General features: G+C 43.6%; 1 protein-coding gene across 16 annotated transcripts in view; it reads right to left on the bottom strand.

Annotated features, from left to right (window-relative positions):
• Positions 1 to 117: 117 nt before the first annotated feature.
• Positions 118 to 20,984, bottom strand: part of LOC100648719 (FERM, ARHGEF and pleckstrin domain-containing protein 1) — a 28,803-nt gene continuing 7,936 nt past the window's right edge. For 4 of the 16 annotated variants that reach the window (XM_020865612.2, XM_020865615.2, XM_020865613.2 and 1 more), the window contains exons 12-21: positions 4,017 to 4,216; positions 3,845 to 3,934; positions 3,311 to 3,686; positions 3,111 to 3,220; positions 2,892 to 3,032; positions 2,661 to 2,815; positions 2,203 to 2,324; positions 1,962 to 2,116; positions 1,628 to 1,887; positions 118 to 1,549 (exon numbers count right to left, since the gene is read on the bottom strand). In XM_020865612.2, the coding sequence (XP_020721271.2) occupies positions 1,474 to 1,549; positions 1,628 to 1,887; positions 1,962 to 2,116; positions 2,203 to 2,324; positions 2,661 to 2,815; positions 2,892 to 3,032; positions 3,111 to 3,220; positions 3,311 to 3,686; positions 3,845 to 3,934; positions 4,017 to 4,216 (1,685 nt within the window). In that variant the 3' untranslated portion in view covers positions 118 to 1,473. Of the gene's footprint in view, positions 1,550 to 1,627; positions 1,888 to 1,961; positions 2,117 to 2,202; positions 2,325 to 2,660; positions 2,816 to 2,891; positions 3,033 to 3,110; positions 3,221 to 3,310; positions 3,687 to 3,844; positions 3,935 to 4,016; positions 4,217 to 5,776; positions 9,166 to 9,509; positions 20,962 to 20,984 lie in introns of those variants that run through there. The other 12 variants (XM_048410290.1, XM_048410287.1, XM_048410288.1 and 9 more) reach the window with 10 other exon arrangements.

The raw sequence follows: 20,984 nt of genomic DNA, 5'->3' as shown, positions 1-20,984 counted from the left end.
AGATAAATATGTATTTCTTCCCTTATTTGTATGTATGTGCATAGGTACTTAATGAATGTCTTAACGACCAAATTGTAAGTTTAGCTACATCCATTTCCGTAATTGATTAAAAGAGTCTTAAAAGTAGCAATGTACGTTTATTGTGGAATATTGATACATCATATTACATAACAACTTATTTCGAATCTACGTTATCAAATGTATCGAAACGAAAACGATACAATTGTTTTGAAATAAACGTACAAGTTTGACAATTTGAATGACGCTTCTCTGTACGAACATTTCGAAAATTTGCTAAAGATAACCATGTATCTCTTACGAGGTATCCTTTCGGATACATATATATCCCATGCGCGCTTGTGAGTAGGATTCTGCGAGTATAAAACTAATTTTTTCTCTTTGATTTCTATATATATATAATATATGTATATGTGTGTGTATATATATATATGTATAAATTAAATTCTATATTATAACAAAACAACCGTGATAACTAAAAAAAAAAACAGATAACCACTAAGTTATGGACTTTTATTTTTCGCATAGATGAGTCATTCGCGTGGATATGTGTATTCATATTATTATTGCATAGGTCCTTTCTTTCAATTACATGCGATCGTTACAAATGTGACACGTATGATGCATGTACTAAATTTCTCGTCAAATTCACATAGCCAGTCTTTGTATAATTGAATCGTGCATTACTTCGAAAAGGTAATACCTAGCAAAAACAATTGTGACATCATAAAATTCTTAGCGAGAAATAACTTCTCTATATATCTCTTGTTAATATTAATTTAATAACAAAAAAAATTATCAGTACGCTAACAAAATTATTGTCTTTTTATATGGATGACTAAATAAATTCTATTATAAAATTGGTCCAAGGTTTACGCTAATATCTATACATTTTTCACTATCTATATCGAAGTTTCGTCGTTTGAATGATGGACAACAAATTCTTATCAGTAATCCAAATACATTTAGATTCGTATATCAGATTCATATAAATTCCAAACAAATGCGATCCACTTAGATCTAAATAATTATATTTACATTCCAATTATCACCCTTTTCAAGCGTATCTTTAATTACGCATCAATTAAAGTACAAGGAAACCGATAAGAACGCGACATATCTTAACATCAATGATTCTTGGAATAATCGAATTTGCATATTAGCAGAATACTTTGACTTTTTTACGATATTTTTATCATCTTCTTACATTTTCTTTTGATACTCTTGATTTTGATTTGATTGTCGGTTATAGCTTCAATCGTATAAATTTGATTTCAGTCCTAGAATAAGGCCGCAACGTTACTGCTAACATAGATCTGTCTTGAAGATGTTGAGATTTCTCGATTTTAATACTATATCGTAAGATGAAAAACGCTTTGAAATAATGGTGCATATAGCGCTATTCTCTTCAAATGTTTTGTTAACATCATTTCAGCATTCTATAGAATACGTATGTTAATATCCTTCTTTTCCATTAAAACTACTTGACACATGGCTTTGCTGCGTCGCGCTTCGAATCACTTCTACCCACCTGAAAAATAATCATGTCCCGTCAGACAAATTTCGAAGGATAAATTTCTAATCGCGCTTTATTATAAATCTATCTTACCGTCCAAATGTGTAGTCGCTCTCAGCGCGGAAGAAATATACGTGACTTTTAAATTGCAGCTTAAAAACAAAATCTTTGTTGATACCATCTTTCTCCGACGGAGTAGTTACAGTGTATCCTAACAATGGTAAGCTAGCCAGTGGAAAGTCATCTCGGTGCGATTTGTAAAAGAATAAACAAAAGTTGGTAAAGACAACCCAAAGTTTTTGCCAACCATTACTATTCTTGAATTTCCGTAACAGAAATCCACTAAGTTGGTTCTGAAATAAATACGTATATGACTTAAAACTATTATACATCTTTACTTGCTTAATAGAAATTTTTATTCATTTACTTGAAACGCTCGCAATTGGTCGCTGTAACTGATACTCGTGTTTCGATGCCAACAAACATGTACAGTCGTGTTGCTTCGTTGAGAAGCTTTAGCACCTCCACAACTTCCTCGGTCTCCTTCTAACCCAACACCGTCGCCCATTTCGTCGGCTGAACCTAAAATTTGATTGTATATCACATAAATAATAATTCTGCTTCATATCCGTTGAATAAATGAGGATTCTGCTGCTAAGGATACTTACTACAAGCCTTCAAATTCAAATATGGCATCTTTGGATCTGCATCAGCTTGCGCTATAGCCATATTCAAGTCTTCTAACCATCTCTCTTTTTCTTCTTCGTTACTAGCGGCAACTGTTAAAGACCTACGTAAACCGTTGACTTGAATGTATGAGGCGAATATTTCTTTGTTTAAATATATGACGGTGAAAAACGAAATAAGAAAAATACAAGAGAAAGATAAAAAGGAAAGAGAATGCGCGAAATAACGGCGAATAGAAGAAAATTTGTCCAATGAATAAAATGCCCACGAAAATGTTCACTGATATGTCTGGCACATTTACATTGGGAGCATGGTACGCTTAAGTGAAGTCTTTACAGTCAATTGACCTCTTAATAACTATGGAGACCTCGTCCTTTTAACACCTTGTTAAGTTCAATAATTTACTTAAACGGGACAATACTCCATTCACGATACTCACTGATTTCCTTGAGGGTCGATTACAAACGCAAAGTCCGATCCAGTTTTATTGTCGCTTTCTCGAATCTTCATCCCCTTTAACGGAAGTTGGCCGTGAACGCGAAAACACTGAGTTGGTTGTTGAGTACGGAATGTATATAATAATATGTCCGAAAACTGAAAGACGTTCGAGTAAGAAAGTTTATGGGAAAGAAGCCATTTATACGCGAGAACGGTGGTTGGAGAAACTTACCAGGAAAAACATTCTTTGCTGAAAACCTTTGCGGCTGTACTTTTGCAGGCAACCTTGTCTAATAAATCTACGACCTTCTTGAACCAAATTGTCGAAGCCATTGATATCTCTTTGCATTTCGCAAAGCTGAACTAGATTCTCCTACATTTATAACATACAAAATTAACGAATATCGAAGTATACAACTCTAAACACCAACAACTGATTACAGATATTTACCGCTTGATTAATTATGCTAAGACCTTCCAGCAACGTTTCGCCTAATCGATCTCTTGCCGCTAGGCAATCTTCAAAGTCCGTATGATCTTTTGGATAATGATCTAGTAACCCTAAAAGAATCGGATCAGTGTAACACGCACGTACATCAGTATAGGTAATACATACGTATTGATTAGTTTAACAAAGAATGATTAACGTACTATCGATAATACTGTTGTAATGCAACAATCGTTGCAATGGTTTTAAAAGGAATGAGGTTAACGGTAGATAACAATGTTTCTGCGCCTCGAAATCTCGGCACAGTTGGTCAAAACGACGCGATGTCCTCGTATAATATTCCATCTTCTCGAGGACGGGTATTAGATTCTCGAGATATTGATCGTAAAGCGGCAGTACATTCAACAAGGTGTTATAAAGAAAATCGCCGATGTTGTGCCGAGCGTTACTTTCCCATCGTTCTAATCTCGCCTCCATTTCTTGGAGGCAGGGCCCGTGAACGTCCGCTAAAAGCTCGATCAGCGAAACAACCGCTTCACCCTCCAGTTCAGCCTCTCGAGATACCTCCTCTCTGAACCACTGTCGAGTAAAAATGGGACATGCGATTATCACAACGATTTTTTCGTTATCCTCACGCTAGATATATATGTTATAACTTGAAAAGAATAAAAAAAGTTCTCCACGTACATTTCAATTCGAACGATTTTGGAACGTGGATATTCTCGATGTGTACGTACCACGTTTATAACGTCGAGATCCTTCTTGTAAGTTCGTTCGGTCATAAGAAGTTCCTTCGCGATATAATATGCCTTGTCGGTCGGCCATCTCTATTTATCAAGAAGAAAATCACGCATTAAGTCATCCAATGGGACGAAAGTGCAAACGAAATATTTGTAAACGTGAGCTCACTTTAGTCTTTCGAACTTCGGCATCCTCCATCTCTCCGTTTCGTATATTTTTCACTGGGCTTAGATCCGGTGTATTTACCATGCTCGGGTTGCTGGTTTCCGTCATACCGTTCGTACGTTTCTCAGGGGATTTTTCATTGGCGAAAACAGAATTATTGTTCTCCTGTTTCTTGGCCTTCTCCTGCTTATCTGTCTCGGTATCTGTAAACGAAGACAAGTAAGACAAGGAATTCTTGGATCGTACGAATTAAACCACAAAGAATAAGAAAATTGCGGTTTACAAACAATAAGAAATAAACGCTCGAGGAAAAAGTACGAACTCGACTCGCATGCTACGGTGCACTGTATCAGCCTCTTTTGACTTTAGCCGCGTCGATTCTTATCCCGATAACGGTAGGATTTGCAACGAAGAATATACAAAAAAGAAGAGATAGAGAAACGAAGAGAAAGAGAAAAATGTCGAGCAAGGATTTCGGAAGAGTAATCATTCTTTCTAATAGGTCATTCGTCCTGAAAGTTGTCGCGGCTTGAAACCGTTCGCTTTAAAACAACGTAGTTCCACCGAAATTCAATATCTCGGGAATATAGTTATTAAGGTCTTTTGACGACCATCCGAGATCCATAACATCAAGGCCATTAAATGTCACGTTACCGTCATTCAAGTGCATAATATTAAAATAGAAAATCGAATCCTTTCTCTAAGTAAAGGGTTCAAGAACCGCAAGAACTTTTAAAATGACCAAGTATTATATAGACACGTACCTACGTACATCGTGCAAGGAATTGTTACGGGAGATGCGTTTCAAGGAAGAAAGAACTTTTAAAAAGAATCTACGTTGTTAATCTACGTTACACGTGTCACATTACAAAACGGTGCTAAGAAGAGTCTAATTTTTTAAATGCATCCAGTTAAAAATCTAATATGTATGTATATATATATAACTCAAGAAAATAATACTTTCCCGTACACTTACACAATTAAGATTAAAATAGACGTGATCAATGGATTACGTGAGTAAACGGAAAGATAAACAGCTTTGAACATGCAAAATTCTACGTAGTGCAGTACTACGTCTTGGATAGCGTGTACCGAGGCAAATAAAATTGTCGAATTCAAATTCGTCAAACAACGAAGCCATTCCACCTTGCGTCTTCAGCTAATTACAGAGACCGTCCAAACTTAAAGTCTGAATTTAACGTGCATCCACGTTCTAAGATTTGAGCGAATCGAAGATGCGAGGCTACATCTAGACTCGTTAACAGAAGAAAGAAAATGGTGCCACTACCGAGCAAATGAACAAATGATCGAAACAACAAACCGCAAAGAATAGTAAACATACCACTGACAGTAAAGATAGGCACTGTTAGGGATTACTCACACATGGTATTGTCATCCGGTCGACCAACGAATCCGGGAGTGCGATAAAAAGATACGGTAATGAAGAACGGAAAAAGGACGACGCGCAGGGACTAGGAAGATACCTCTAATAATAATGTTCAATTGAATCAAGAAAAGAAAAAATGGTGAGGAGAATTACAGAGAAAGAGAAAAGAGAGAGAGAGAGAGAGAGAGAGAGAAAGAGAAAGATAGATGAAGGCGGAGAGGCAGGAAGAGAGTAAAGAACAAAGGTGAAGGAAGAATTGGAAATCGAAAGAAAAACCTAATCCACGGAAGACAACGTTGAAAAAACAGGTTGAAGAAATTAAAACGAAATCGTCTAAGAAAACAAAAAACGGAATCACAGAAAACCTCTGGCTATGTGACTTTGTATATAATTTATTATTATCATAATTAATGTATCAATAATCAATAATCAATGTACAATAGAGATTTCCTACGCTTGAAATGTTATCTTCCCTTCCCTCGAACGCCGTGATTCCCCTTTTTAACGCAGAAGACCTTTTTAAGGCTACCTACCTCTCTCATCTTTCTCTTTTTCTTTGAATCACGAATTTCAGTTCTTCAGGGGAAAATCACCGCGTATTGTCGGACCGTATCCTTGTGTGCATGTGTATGCGTGTGTGTGTGTGTGTGTGTGTGTTTGTTTTTTTGTGTGTATATGTGCACACGCGCTTGCACGTATCTGTGCGTGTACGTATAGAGAGAGAGAGAGAGAGAGAGAGAGAGAGCTAACAAGTACGGTATGTTGATAAACGATCGAAAAAAGGTACAAATTACAAATTGGAGGAGCGCCGACACGACGGACACGCGTTATCTTTCTTGATATATAAGTAACCTTCGCTTTCCCTCCTTCATCATCTTTTAAATCGATCGTTCGTTTGACCCGCTTCTCGAAAGCTACGATTATTCTCAAGTAAAAATGGGAAAGAATCGAAAATACGTGAATGTGTGAAATCGAGAATTGCGTTTTTTCGGAAATTCATCGATTGTCGAAGGTACGTTTTTGTTCTACATCCTTTCTGGAATCCGCCAAGTATAACGCGTATAAAAAGTTTATAAAAAGTATCTAATTAAGTCGACTACGATAACGTTTCGTGGAAGACGAGGATTTCCGTCTATGCAAAAAAATCAAACGTACCGTTTACCCAACAAATACGATTCTAAATACGATCGTTTTAATTGCGTTTACGCAAAATTTGGCACTAATCGACAAAAAGTATTATGAATAATTACGAATATTTAAAAGAGTATCGTAATACTTCGATCGCAACACCGTAATGCGACGAGGCAGAGATAACAGAAAAGAATGAAACAAGTACATAGTCGGTAGTTTTCTTCGATCGAGCAGCCGATAAGAAGCGAATGCTCGGGTGATAGAGGGTCGAAGGAAACGGATCTAGTCTCGTTGCGATACACCGTGTGACCGTGAGGATACGTTGAACACGTAACAACATAGAAAAAAGACAGCGAGCATGAACACCTGGAAGAAGGTCACGGTTAGAGAAAAGTAGAAATGGAAAGAAGGATCGAAGAGAAAACGTAGAATCGGAGGTACAATCATACAGTGTCATACACATACGTTGCAAAACTTATAGAGAAGTATCCCGGGTGACACGAGTGTATACGAGTGCGTTCGATGTGTTTTGGTTATGTGACGTGGGTGGCCCGTTAGGGATGTTTCCTCTGTAGGGTACTCGATATAGGTAACGGTAGGTAATACTATGAAAGATATCGTGGCAAGCGACAAAGATACAACCGTTGGTGAATCGTGACAGGGTTCGCTACGTAATGGTTCACAAGGTTCCTAAATAGTAGAAAATATAGTTGACACACGTTCAACGCAAGTGTGTATGTACGTGTACGATGCTGCAAAATCAAGTACCACACTGCAACTAGAGATGTGAGTTTAATCAGTGCGTCGCGACTAAATGACGCTTTAGCAGATACGATCGTGGGATCTTGTTGCACTTCGAAGATAGCGCACGATTAACACCGCGGCTATTACTGCAGCTCACGTATTTGTAAGCTCGAATTCACGAGAACGTTCGCGAAACCGTCAAAAGCGCGTCGACGTCTCGCAAAAATTCACATCTCTGCGCACAATAACGGAGGGTAGACCAACTTGAACGATAGACTAGCGAGGTGAACTAAAGTGATAGCTACGTGGCAAGAGATCTCGGTGCATTTTACGGGAACTAAAAGCTAGATCGACCGAGGGATGGATGTCGGAAGGGTTGCAGCTACGCAAAACTCGTTAAATCTTAAGAAAAGAAGGGGAAAAGAAAGAAGACCAAAGGATGATCGAAATAAACTGTACACGCTCGAACTTACATCGGCAAGTTCTATGCAACTGTATAAAGCGTAGGTTTTCTTTGAGAAACTCTGTGAAACATCGCGAAACGGTTAATTGAACAGATGAACTTTGAACGGTTAAGCTACAAATCGGAAGAACCGCCCAGCGATACTCGGACACCGATGTTTTGAGACAAATCGATCAGCTATCGTTCTACCTTCTAAAGGTGCAGTGCATACGTGAATGATATTGCGGATAGTGAATGAACAACACGCAAGAAAGGAATAGAAGGTGCGCCGATGTGAGACGAAGAACAGAATGAGCGCTATAACGGAGAGTAACGGAACGAGGTTATAGAGGTGACTAGCAATAAGCGAGAGAGCAAAATCGGCCGAGACGACGCGACGGCAGCTAACGGATCCGTGCCAAGAGAAACGCGGTTTTTGCATCCGAGCTTTCCAAGTAAGAACGGCGGTAATGTTCTTGGCAAATTTATGCTCGGTAATTCGGTGGCGTTAGGTTTCTCCGTGGCAGCCACACGATCTATCGATCCGTGTTTAAATCGTGCCACAGCTCGAGACCCGATGAACACGCGTCTCCTATCTTCTCTCTCCTTTGCCGGAACATAGCTACGTGATCGTACGAGAATCGTAAACGTGACCGTGAATGTGAACGAAGCACCGAAGATGAAAGTACGAAGACATCTTCTCCCTTTCTTTCCGATCGTCTCTCGTGACGTCGATTTTCTTTCACTCCGGTTCACTTTGTTTCTCTCTAGCGTGCTAAGGAAGCTTCCGATTTTCTCAGAGATGTAGCATGGTACTTCTTTGTTTGTCCCGCAGTGTTCTCAACGTGGGTATGCCGGTATGAATCGATTGGTGAGAGTGCGTGGCGTTGCGTGAACCATTACGTTACGAATCTGTGCCATGCGAAGTGGCACGTGCCAAGCCGGCGAGTTCACGTAGCCGTTCGCGTAGTTCCAACGATTGTATTCACCACCTGTCGAAAAGCATACGTAGAGTACATCGAAAATGCGAATGCGCTCCGTGCTCCCGCGCTACCAATTCCATACCGACGACCTACTCGTGTTGGTCGTTGTTCGGAATCCCCTGCCTTTCCTTCGTCGTCATCGCCTTTTCCCCCCTCTCTATGCAACACACATATATGGCTCCGACGATCATTTCTGCATTCGATCGCGAAGAATGATACGAACGAGAATACTAAATAACGACCATCTTCCATATTTCGATTCGCAGCAAATAAACGTCGTGTCCCGTGTGTCCTGACAAATCACGAAATATCGATATAAACAATGCGAAACGTGTAAAAACAAATCAAACATTTATACTGCAACGGAAATTCGCATGACCGTACAAGTTATCTAAATATATTTTATGTCTAATACCTTGATCCCTATTGCAGGTATCACGACCTTTGCATACTAACGTCTTATGTCTATAATTAAATATAAATTCATATATATATGTATATATATTATATTATATATATAATATATATATTGTATATAAACATATACACGTATTATTTACATACGCGTATATACTTACACATAACATGTATATCATTTATCGTAACGAATAGTGTTCAGTCGTTTGTTAATATTGATATAAACCGATCAACTTTGAACATCTCGTCGGGCTCGAGGTTTTCGTGGGTTGCTTGGCAAAAATCTTTCTCATTGATCGAGACTCGCTTGTAAAAGGGAAAAAAGGCGTAAATACGAGCAGTGGGGCCGCGTGCTGGGAACGCATTGGCAACGGATTCTTCTTTTCATTGAAGCGCGAAAGCAAAAGCTCGTTGCGGAAACTGGCGATAAATTTAGCAGGTAAATGGCACTCGGTATCGAGTAGCTCGTCGTCTCATATTTTCTTCGACGAACGAATTTTCAAGGATCGGCTTTTAAACAGCCAAAAATCCACCGTTTCCAATCCCGTTTCCATTAACTGTCAGTCTGCACACGGATTCGAAAACTTCGAGCGCAACGATCTCGAGGCGGCACATACGCGCTGTGTAATCAAGTAACACGCACGCGTACCAAATAACTATAACCATGAGGGAGAATGAGTTCAAAAGAAGAAGTAGAAGAAAAAGGAGAACCAAGGAAACGAAATTGAGAAATGATATCTGCGATGAGAACGATGGACGAAGAGATGGTCGAGTGACAACATTGGTAAAATGGAAAGAATGAAAGGTGGTATGACGAGGCCGATAATGACAATGGTAATGATACGATGACATAGACAAACTGAAAAACGTAGAAATACAGAAAGAGAATAGTGCTCGAAGAGACGCGTGCGTGTGTAGTAATATCGATGGCAGGACAGGATTGACGATGCACAGATGCAAGACGAGGACAAGTCAAGATTAAACCGATACAGGAACTCGTACGGATAGATCGAGGATACGACGATACTCTTCTTCTGTCTAGGATGGGATTTCGCTTGGAGGAATCGATCGGCAGGACCGTACCTTTCAACTTTCCTCGAGAATGTATAAAAGAAAAAGAAGACAGATAGACAGACAGAAAGAAAGAAAGAAAGAAAAGAAAGCGCGATCCAGAATGATCGAGGAACTCGAGAAGAAAGCGACGATTCCAGGGACGGTGGATATCCGTCAAAGCGTCGACGCGTTCGCGCAAAGATAACTAACGATGGGCACGAAAAATGATCAGTCGATATTATGCTTGAAACATTGTAGACAAAACTAATCGGGCTGGTACGATCGCTTGATCGTATCAAGCAACAAGCGAATTTAGTGCCCATCATTATGCACGCATAAGTTAATCGTCTTAATATTTCCATGCTCCCATCGAGATTGACTTACTGTTTTACTGTGATCTCTGTCCTACTGGACGATAACGTTCGTGAGTATTATAGCGCAGCCGAAGTATTATAACCACGGCCCTATTATAACCGCGGAGGGATCCGCGACGGATTCCGCGTCGATCGTTCAAGAGCGACGATTACGACGATATGCCGATAGTTTTGCATGCAAAGGAACAAATTGAGAATCAATACGGTATCGCGAACTCCTCGCGACTCGTTCTCGTGCAACGTTTCCCTGATTGTCAGCCGAATCGCTATCCTTACGTGCAGACGCTTGAGGAATGCGAAGGGAACGTTGCCGGTCGCTCGAGTATCGTTCCGCCGACAAACGCGGTGTTGCGTTCGAAAAGAATTGCTATCGCGAATCGTATATTGTGTATAGCTTCGAGGAATCGCAAGCGAAAACGTAGATTCTCGACGAAAGGACGTACGCGAGCGAACATCGTTCAAAAATGCGTTTCCAGTTCGCCATCGATCTATCACGATTGAACGTTTCTCGTTGACTCGTCATCGCGTTCGTAGAAAGCAACTTAAGCCTCGACATCGTGATCAGCACTCGGCATTCACTTTCTAATCTCGTATCTTTTATTATAGCTTTTGATACGTAGTTACGTACTTAGTTTCTTTGTATATTTCTTCACTGCGTTCTACGATGTAGTAACTAGTAACCTTTTAATCAATTAAGTGTAGCGATAATACCGTAACAATGACTAATGGAGTGGCGATTAATGGTCACGGTGGTGATTAACGATTATTCAACGACAACGTGATTATCAACGATCGTCCATGCTTAAGATAGACTATTTTAGAGATCGCGTTGGTTTCCTGTCTCGTGTCAAACGAGCTACCCCTACCCGTCTGGAAGAAACAAGGCGTGAATTGATTTCGAGACGCACCATCGACTATATATACATTCTCCCTTCTTTCGCGTTTTTAATTCGCGACAAATCACAGAACGGTTCAGACCGTTCAAGCCGGTCTGAGACAAGGCTATCTAAGCTCAGCTTCTCCGCTCCGACCGCCACGCCCTTTCTCTAATATCTGCACACTCTGTTAAACGGATGTCTCCTCTTGTCTTGTCGATCATCTATCGTCGATCGGATCAATCGAGTCGTTGTGCGCGAAACAGAAAAGATATGAAGTGCTTTTTTTGCTTCGAACATTGCCGTTTCGATATGAATAATTAAACGATTCTCAAATATACCTGTGCGATCTATAACTATCTACGGTAACGAAAAACAAAAACGTTAAGCGTAGAAAATCGGAGGGACGAATCAGACTATATGTAAAGATTGGAATGTTACGCGTGGCAGTCAGAGGGTTAACGGAATCGTATCGTTGAAACGACACACGTCTATGTACGTCTATGCACAACAAGGAAGAAAAACTCTCCGATCCGTATTTTCAGTGCGATAAATCCCTATCTAATGTTCGCTTCCTAACGTTCAACCTCTTACGAATAGGTTAAATTATTGCTTTTAAACGTCTCTAAACTCCTTTAGAAACCAAAACAAGGTGTTTCCTTTAGAAACACCTTCAATATTGAAAGAAAGCAAACGCACTGAACGCATCGAACGAAAGAAACGAAAAAATTCGGTTTGGATGTTGTTTCTCGAGTATAGAACCTTCGGTACGATATTTCCATAACAAACATGGGACGCGACGTGCTAAGATATTTTTACATTGACGCCCTTACGCTCGACGTAAAATTACGCGTTAGTACCGCGTTAACCCGACCTGCAACGGGATAGTTATTTACTCCCGGCTTTTTCTCGTAGTCCATTATATTAATATCGATCGTTTTACAAATTTAGCCTCGACCTAACCAACTATGCGTCCCTCGTATGAACAGTATCGAGCTTCCTAACCGTGTTATCTTATTACCAACAGACTCAAAAACCATTGAGAACATCATGCTGCATTATTTTGCAGATCGTTGTCTTACGAAATTCCATACAAATTCATATCGATACATTTTTCCGTTATTCTTGATCGTGCAAAAATTAGCGTCTGAATAGAGCATACGATAGAAAGCTTGGTATTAGTCGGAAGAACGTAAATTGAAGCCAATGGAATTTTTTCCTTCAACCAATTCAAATTTCTTTGTCTCTCCGAGTTGAATAGTTCGGTTTGATCCTTCACGTACGACATGTTCCAAGCAATTCGACGTGACGCGACGCGGTCGATCGTTCTCCCTTTAAAGATGCAGAAAAAACATCTTCCATAAAACCCCACGACGGTAAACAACGCCGAGGCCACGCGATTCTTCGGATATCAAGGTCATCCATATTTTTAAATCCAACGTCATACTTTCATCGGCGCAGCTTTATAATTGACATCAAGGGAAATTCAACGACCTAACATGCCGTAACCATCGGATGACCTTGGCCGTTACCATTACCATTTACCATTATCGATACCTTGAAAAATCACGTGCTGAACCGTGATCGTCGTTATCGAGAAAATTAAACGGAAGACGCGTCCCGCGTAAATTTATTCACGATCCCGGAGTCTAGCAATATAACTGGTGGATCGGTCGTCGATCATACACCAAGCCGTAGAGAGTTGTAGCACCGTGAGACAAAACTGAGGGAAGAAAGATTGCAGATCATTCGATCTTTCGACGACAAACGTTTCGACGGTTCGTTAAACCTATCGCGATATTTCACGCGTTCCGATTTAGCCACTCGCACCGTGAATCGCAATTCCATACAATACACGCACGTACGTGTGTATCAACGAAAGTACGCGATAAACATTTTGTATAAGTACCTATGTTGAGCAACTTGTCCTTCGTCGTTAAACGAGACATAAATTAAACTACGATCAAATAATACGACCGCTTATCGAGGATTCAATTCTCGAACTAAAAGAGACAATTCCTCCGCCTTTCCCTTTTCCACTTCACCCTTCCTACCATTTTCTTAACGATGCTATCTCACCTTCAACAATGATTGTCGTTTTCGTAAATTGGAATAGCATCGTTGTCTATTTTTCCGTTTTTTTACGATTGCGTTTTAACTCTCATTTCTCTCGAGAATGCTTTCTCTGCCGTCGGAGATCCGTCATATCTTCATAGTACATACGTTCGCGGTAACCGCGTAGCAACGACCCTAATTAATCTCGAAACGTATCTCATACGTATCACCTTTGATCGCTACTGTTTCTTATTATATATCGTATTTTCTAGACTAATTATCGTTAGTAGGTGTAGCTTCGTTCCAATCGTATTTTCGCGTTGGCTCGTTCCGTATACGTATAAATATACGATAGAATAAGTTAAGTACGATGGAGTTAAAGGTTTGTTTACGGGTCAAAAAGCTCCCACGCGATAACGACGATATCGTATCAAATTAAATTGAATTTCTAAAACGTGTAACAAACGTACTAATTATCCTTATGCGCGATAGATTAAACTAGATTGTTTTTCACGATATCTTTTGATCTCCACTCTAGTCGATGTCGATTGGATCGACATCGATCTCGTTTACTCCTTGTTGCCTTTTGTCGTGTTTTCATCCTGGACAAATCATCCAATTCTCGTTAAAAATGTCAAAAGACGTTGCAACAAAGGAGTTAAAAGATTCGAAGCGCTAGTCGCGTCAACGTTGTTGTCGTCGATTCTCCTGCATCTCCTTGGCCTCCGAGTACTCGTCGTCATCGTCACCATCGTTATCGTCGTCATTGTCGTCATCGTCATCCTCGTCATCGTCAACGTCGGACCTCGAACGTTCGGCCAATAAGGGTGGCGGAATAGTGGCCACGTCGAAGCTTGAGTCGGTACTCGAAATAATCTGACCATCCTTTACCTCGAAATCCACCACCACTCGGTGACGCCTCTTTAAGTTTTCCCGTCGTCTTCGACGAACAGCTATCTGGCCGTGAACAGGCGTGTGAACGGGACTATCCATGCTCGAAGACGTATCACCCTCGCTCTGGGGACTTTTGCTGGACGAGTAAGGCATGGTTTTCGTCCGAATCTGCGTCCTGATCTGCATCGGAGGACTAGAGGTGGTCGACTCACCACTCAGACTCGTTGTCGAATAATACGGAGTCGACTTCGCTCTGATGGGAACGAGTACGGGTCGCTCGGTCGATCTAGTTTCATGATACCTGCCAGTTTCCATGGGTTCGGAGAAACCTCGTTCGAATTTGGGAGTTGACCTGCTGCGGACCTTCTCCTTCTGAATGACCGTCTCCTCTCTTTCCTCTTCGAACGACCAATCGTCGTCCGCCGGTCTAGAACCGAGCGCCAAATCTGCGTATTTTTCGTGCATATCCTCGGCGTTGTCCCCTCGACCAACTTCCATTCGGATTTGATCGCCGCCTGAATATTTCATAGCGGGAACGTTGTCATACAAACGATCGTCTCCTATCTGTTGCCTCCCTGACGCAACCTCCTGATCGTCGAGCTCTTCCTCCTCTTCGAGGATCGGAAGCGGCGCATCACCATCGTCCGACATTAGTCGAAACTCGTCGTCGATAGTCTCGTCGAACTCGTTCTGAAGAGTTATTCGAGGTGGTGAGATATACGTCGATCGTATGGAACCTTGCCGTTCGTCGTCGCAGTGACGCGACAACAGTCGATGCTCGTCGAATTGATCATCGATGAATCTTTTCCCTTCGTTCGACTGCTCGTTCCTGATCGTTCGACCGATCGATGATGATCGTTCGCCGTCCAACGGAAGGCCCATCGCCAGATGCTCGTCGAACGGCGAACGGCGATCCATGTTTCCAGATACGGAAACGGAAACAGATACGGATACGGAATGAGGCGGTGTTAATGGAGGCGTAGTCGGCGGTGGCGGCAACGGTGGCGAGGATGGACCAATGAGCGGAGGACCATCGGCCGTTCTGCACTTGGAATTCGGTCTCATGCTAGTCACGCTTTTATCGGATGTAGTTGTGTCGCTTTGACTTTTCTCGACCGGCGTCAATGAGGAGTAGTGCTGCTGAGGAATGACGGTCGTGCTACCCGACCAGTCCGAGATCGAGGCTCCGAGTTCCGCCAGAGAGTTGTCGTCAGATTTGGTACCAGAATATTGGCAAAATTGGCGCACGGTATTGTTCGAACTCGACCACTCCGACATCGACAAACCCATCGAGGTGTCTTCGCTGTGCGAAGAACCAGTCACGTGAGAGTTCGACTTTGGTTTAACGGCTATCTTTACAGTACCGTCAACGGTGGTTGCAGAGGTCGAGCTGTGGCCGTCCTCGAAGAACGTGGAATGCAAATCGTCGTGCAGTGTTCGATTCTCATCGCTAGAATCGCTGTCATGTTCCACTTGACCGGGTGTTTCGGTGCTGTCGGTTACCGTTACCTTGACCGCCTCCTCAGGCTTGATCTCCATATAAAAGGTTTCGACGTGGCTGACTACAGGAGGATCGAACACGGGCGAACTAGGCGGAGATGGCCAATCCTCCGAGCTTTGTTCCTGCAGCTTCGGTTTCCCAGCCGATTTCGGCGATTTCGCCTCCTCCTCTTGCTCGCTTACCATGTCTATAGGAATATCAGGCAATTCGGACGATGTGCGCCGATCATCGGAAATCGAGGGAAGCGGCGTACCGGATGGTGGATCAGAGGATAGAGAAAGTTGACGGTCGCTCGATATTAGTGACTCGTCGTCCAAACTGGGTGACCTTGAACTAGGCTTGAACGAGTCCTCCAAATCGCTTTTATCCTGTTCCGATGTAGTGGATCTCTCGGAAATCCTAGATAACGTACGTGTGAGCGCAAACGTGCCACAACTGGTTAGAATATCCGGACCTATCGGATAAATGAAACTGCCACGAAGATCGACAAGATCCTCTTGAAAACTGTCCTCATTCTGTCCGTTGCTATCTTCGGACTGAGACTGAACGGCATTGTTCTCGTCTTGACCCGGCCAACCTTCGTCGTTGCTCGAACTTCCAGAGCTTTCCAGGGGAAAGGACTTCCAAGTCGCATTCAAATCGTGTCTAAGTCCCGATTGGGAGCCGCTGCTGTTCTCCTCCTCCAAGGAACCAGGCCCACGCGTGTCTTTCATCATTGCGATGATTTCCCGACGATCCACTATCGGCTGAATCTGCCCAATACCCAGCGGTCGAGCTATAGAGCAAGAGCTGGATTCCGGGTCTTCGCGATCCGGCGTCCACGTACTGGTTTCCTCGCTTCTCGAACGTTCGCTACTCAACCTAAGCTTCTTGTCGATCGTCAAACGATTCGCGCTAGGAACATCCTCGGGTGACTCTTTCATCATTTCTTCGACGGACTCCTCGTCTTTTGGCAGTTCCTCCGCTAGTTCACCGTCCTCGTCCTCTCTTCTCATTTCTAAATATTCAGGCGTCAACTCTACTTCCACTAGGGTCTTCTCGTCCATTTTGTCGACTCCGTAATCCGGTGAGCTCAATTCGCTGTCGATACCTCTCATGTGAACCTGGGTATCTAAAGCGTCGAGCGTATCTTCGCTCGTATCCGCGGAATCCAACGGCCGATTCTCATCGCCTTCCTGTTCTTGCGCTTCCCGCTCGTCTTCGCTATGGACTATCACCTCCTCGTCCTCCTCTGCATCATCTTCCTCGGCATCAACACCGATGTCATCGTCGGAACACTCCTCGATAGAGATCTGAATCGGCGACTTTACCATGTCTTGTCCGTCGTCGAAGTCGATCGTTGTCGTCGATCTGAGAAAGGCGGTCGGTCCAGCGTCTTCTCGCGTAACGGTTACGGTAGTCACCGTTACGTCGGGAAGATCGTCCCTCTCCGTCGCTTTCTTCGAATCCTTGGCGAGCTTGATTTCCTGCCGCCTTTCTTTGTCCTCGGTTTCGATAGACACTGTCGTGGAAATCTCGGCCTCGGCAATTTTCCCAGTCGATTCGTCGACGACCATCGAACGTTCGTACAGTTTCTCCTTCGTCAGCGGCACAGCCTCGGTCGCTATTTGGTCGGATGGTCGCGGAATAGAACCCTCGATGGTTTTTGAGACGCTGAGTAGATCGATTTTTTCCGCTCTAACAGCTTTATCGAACGCGACCACTTCCTGTTCGGTGCCGGACTCCACGGAACTCTGATCGATGAATTTCGTTTTCTCATCCACCTTGACAGATTCCAACATCGTCTTTTGATCTTTACCGTTCGCGTCTAATCGCAGCACGTCTCTCTCGTACGGAATCAAATCCGCGCTTGGTATGATCTCGTTGCTTTCCGTCAACGGCGATTCAAGATATTGCGCAGAAGTTTCAGTAACAGACAGGGAATCGGTAAAGATCTCTGGTATGGTGGTGTGATCGGTACTGTCGGACCTGTGGTTGGGCGATGCCTCGATCTGAATGGATTGTGGTTTCATTGGCGGACCAGTGGTGAAGACGGCACTGCTGCCATATGGAACAACCGCCTCTGTCGGCACGTCCTCGTCGGCCTTTTCTTCGTCCGGATTCTCCGACACGTCAACGGTGTCGTCCTTGCTGGAAAACGCGGTCGCCGGTGGAAGTTTGTGCACCGCTATCACCGGAGCGTCCAACGACTTGGCTCGCCTTTGAGAGGTCGGAGACTGCGTCGCGCCCTGTCTTTGCAATGCACCGATTCCGCTTCCCTCCGATAGACCGAGACGCGCACGGGCAAATAGAACTGGCGTTTGTCCCAGCTTTCGCAATATTACCGGCGACTGCGTCAAATCCTGTGGATACGAGCTCTTTTTCTCCGCGGCGCGATCTTCTACAGGTCTGGACGCGTCCATAGTCTCGCGCTCTCGTGCGTCAAAATCGGTATCGGCCCTCGGCTCCTCGATATCGGTTTCCGCTTTCAAATCGATCTTCGCACGCAACGCCCTAGATTCCTGCTGCAACTTCGACACCACTATTTCTTTCATCGATGTAGGCGATTTCAATTCCGTCGATTTAGTTTCGGACCTGGTGCCACTTTTCGATCGTTCAACGATCGTTCTCTTTGGCGATATCTTCTCCGCGGAATCCTTTCTTTCGGCGCTGCTACTCAGACTCTTTGAAATACCTAACGACTTTGGTCTCGTTTTTTCGGATTTCACGCCAGATGCCGCGGTAACTTTGATCAGATCGTCGTCGACCGAGGCGGATTTCGCTCGAGTACCACCTTTGCTCTCCTCCTTCTCCTCCTTTGACGCGGAATATGCCTTCTCGGGCAACCGAGTGATAGACTTGGATCTACCTTTCTGAACGATACTCACCTCCGGTGCCACGTCGGTCGAGTCGATTATGATAATTTCCTGAGGCATCTCTCCCAACTTCAATTTGGACTTGTCGATCTTCGAGCTGGGCGTGGTTACGCGGGACTCCTTCGAGGTCGCTTTCTTCAAAGGAGGCTTGTCTCCCTCGAGCGACTTGGATTGTTTCTTGAAATCCTTCTTTGGTTCTGGTTTCGCTCTCTTCGCCCTTTTCGGCGACACGTCCGGAACAAAGTGTTTGTTCTCGACTTCCGGCGAGAGCAAAGTATCGATCGGTGCTTTCTCCTCGGCCAACGATAACGATTTCGAACGCAGAGGTTCGCCGTGTGGCCTCGACATGAAAGGAACGAATTCAGGAACTTTAAGGCTGTCCAGTTCTAACGCGGGCTTCACAGGCACTTCGTCCAAAGGCAGATCTGCGACTGGTTCCACGAAATCGTCGAATCCGGTATCGATGATCTTCGGTTTAGCGATTCTAGCTTCGGAAAACTTTGACTCTATCTTCTCCAAGATGCGTTTCGTTTTTTCTGGTATGCTCGGTTTCTCCAATGTCTTTGGTTTTTCCGGAACTTTCGGTTTCTCCGAGATTACATCAACAGTAGTAGCCGAAGGTAAAGATTCCTTCTCTTCCCTCTTCACCTTCTCCTTGTCTTTCTGTTCTAATTGCACATCTATTACTTGCTCCAACTTCTTTTCCTGCGACTGCGGTTCCAACTGTTCAGTGTGTTTCTCATCTTTAATTTGCTTGCCATCTACGTCAACGATTTCGCCGTCGAACGTTTTTAGAGAGGAGTCGTCTATGGGCGAAACTTTTTCTACCTTTTCGGAGCCGAATCTTTCGTCTTCTATCCCGGTCGCAACCGGTTTAGGAATTTCCGGCAATGGTATTTTTTCTATACTATCTTGCTTCTCCAAGCTATCATCTGGCGTTTTCAGACTGTCTTTTTCCATTTCAGACTTGGCCTTACGCTCGAGTTTCATCTTCATTTCCATTCCAACCACGTCAGCAAAATTCAAAGGCTTTACCTTCGAATCGAGCGACCGTTGCGCGCTTGCGAAGCTCTTTGATGACTCCGAGGGTGATGTCCTCCTCTTTTGTATCACAGAAACTATTGTTACATTTGGATCTGTGGGAGACATCTTGGGCGAGCGTTTCTCGATCGACGATAGTATGGTGACATTCGGTTCGATCGGTGATAATTTCGATGTTTTCTTGTCGAGACTGGACGATTTAATACCCGTTCGATCCTCGATCACGATTTCCGTTCGGTTTTTATCGAACGATGCGGATCTGAAAGGCTGTTTATCGGGTGACGGAGCCTTCGAACCTGCCTTGGATGGACTTCTATTCGTTGGAGAGAAACTGCAAACTACATTTTTCGCGTCGGTCGGTGATAACTTCGACGTAGGACTCAAGATACTTTTTGGTTTATCGGACGGGCTCGAGAGTATCGATTTGGGTCGTATAGGCGTGATCGAAGCGCTCTTTGGCTTGTCAGGCGAGAGCTTGCTACTAGGCTTGTCTATCGAAGACAGCTTAGACAGATCGAAACAAGAAATGTCCGTGATCATTTTCAAAGGCAACTTGGGAAGATCTCGAACGGCACCGGCCTTTTTCGAAATGGTTTTGCCGCTATCCGACTCGGACTTCTCGTCAGATGCGGTACCATTCATGACGTGTCGTTTGTGCAACATGTAAGGTATTTCGATGTTCGCCTTTTGCATAGCCGCACTATCCGAGAACGGATCTTCGTCTCCCGAATCAGCTGGCGTTAAGTCGATGGATTTCTGATGCATCAGTATGTGCCGTTTACTGTTCGAGCCTAACCTCTGCCGTGCCGGATTCGGATCGCTCTTGGTACGTTCGACCGGTGTATGACCCGGTATCGTGTCGTCGAAACCCAGCACCACACCTCCCACGATCTTCGGTTCGTACTCCGTAAACATGGTCTTCGATTTAAAATTTTCCATTTCCATCGGCACACCGATCACCGTGTCCGTCCTCGACTCTATCGAGAGCCTCGCTTGTCGTTCTCGTTCGCGCTTCTCCTCGTCCTTTCGCGCTTTCTCCAAGCTTCTCCAGTCGTCCCTTTCGCGCGGTTTCTCCTCGGACTTTCCCCTTTCTGTTCGTCCCTTACCTTTCCTCGGTTCTTTGTACTCGATCCTCTCTATGCTGTTTCTCCTCCAATCGTAGATCTGTTCGATGCACTCGAAACTTCTTCCTCCTCCTCCTCCTCCCCCTCCCCCTCCC

This window comes from Bombus terrestris, chromosome 11 (assembly GCF_910591885.1).
Source record: "Bombus terrestris chromosome 11, iyBomTerr1.2, whole genome shotgun sequence".
NCBI classification, from domain to species: domain Eukaryota; kingdom Metazoa; phylum Arthropoda; class Insecta; order Hymenoptera; family Apidae; genus Bombus; species Bombus terrestris.
This window is presented reverse-complemented; position numbering and strand designations above follow the sequence as displayed.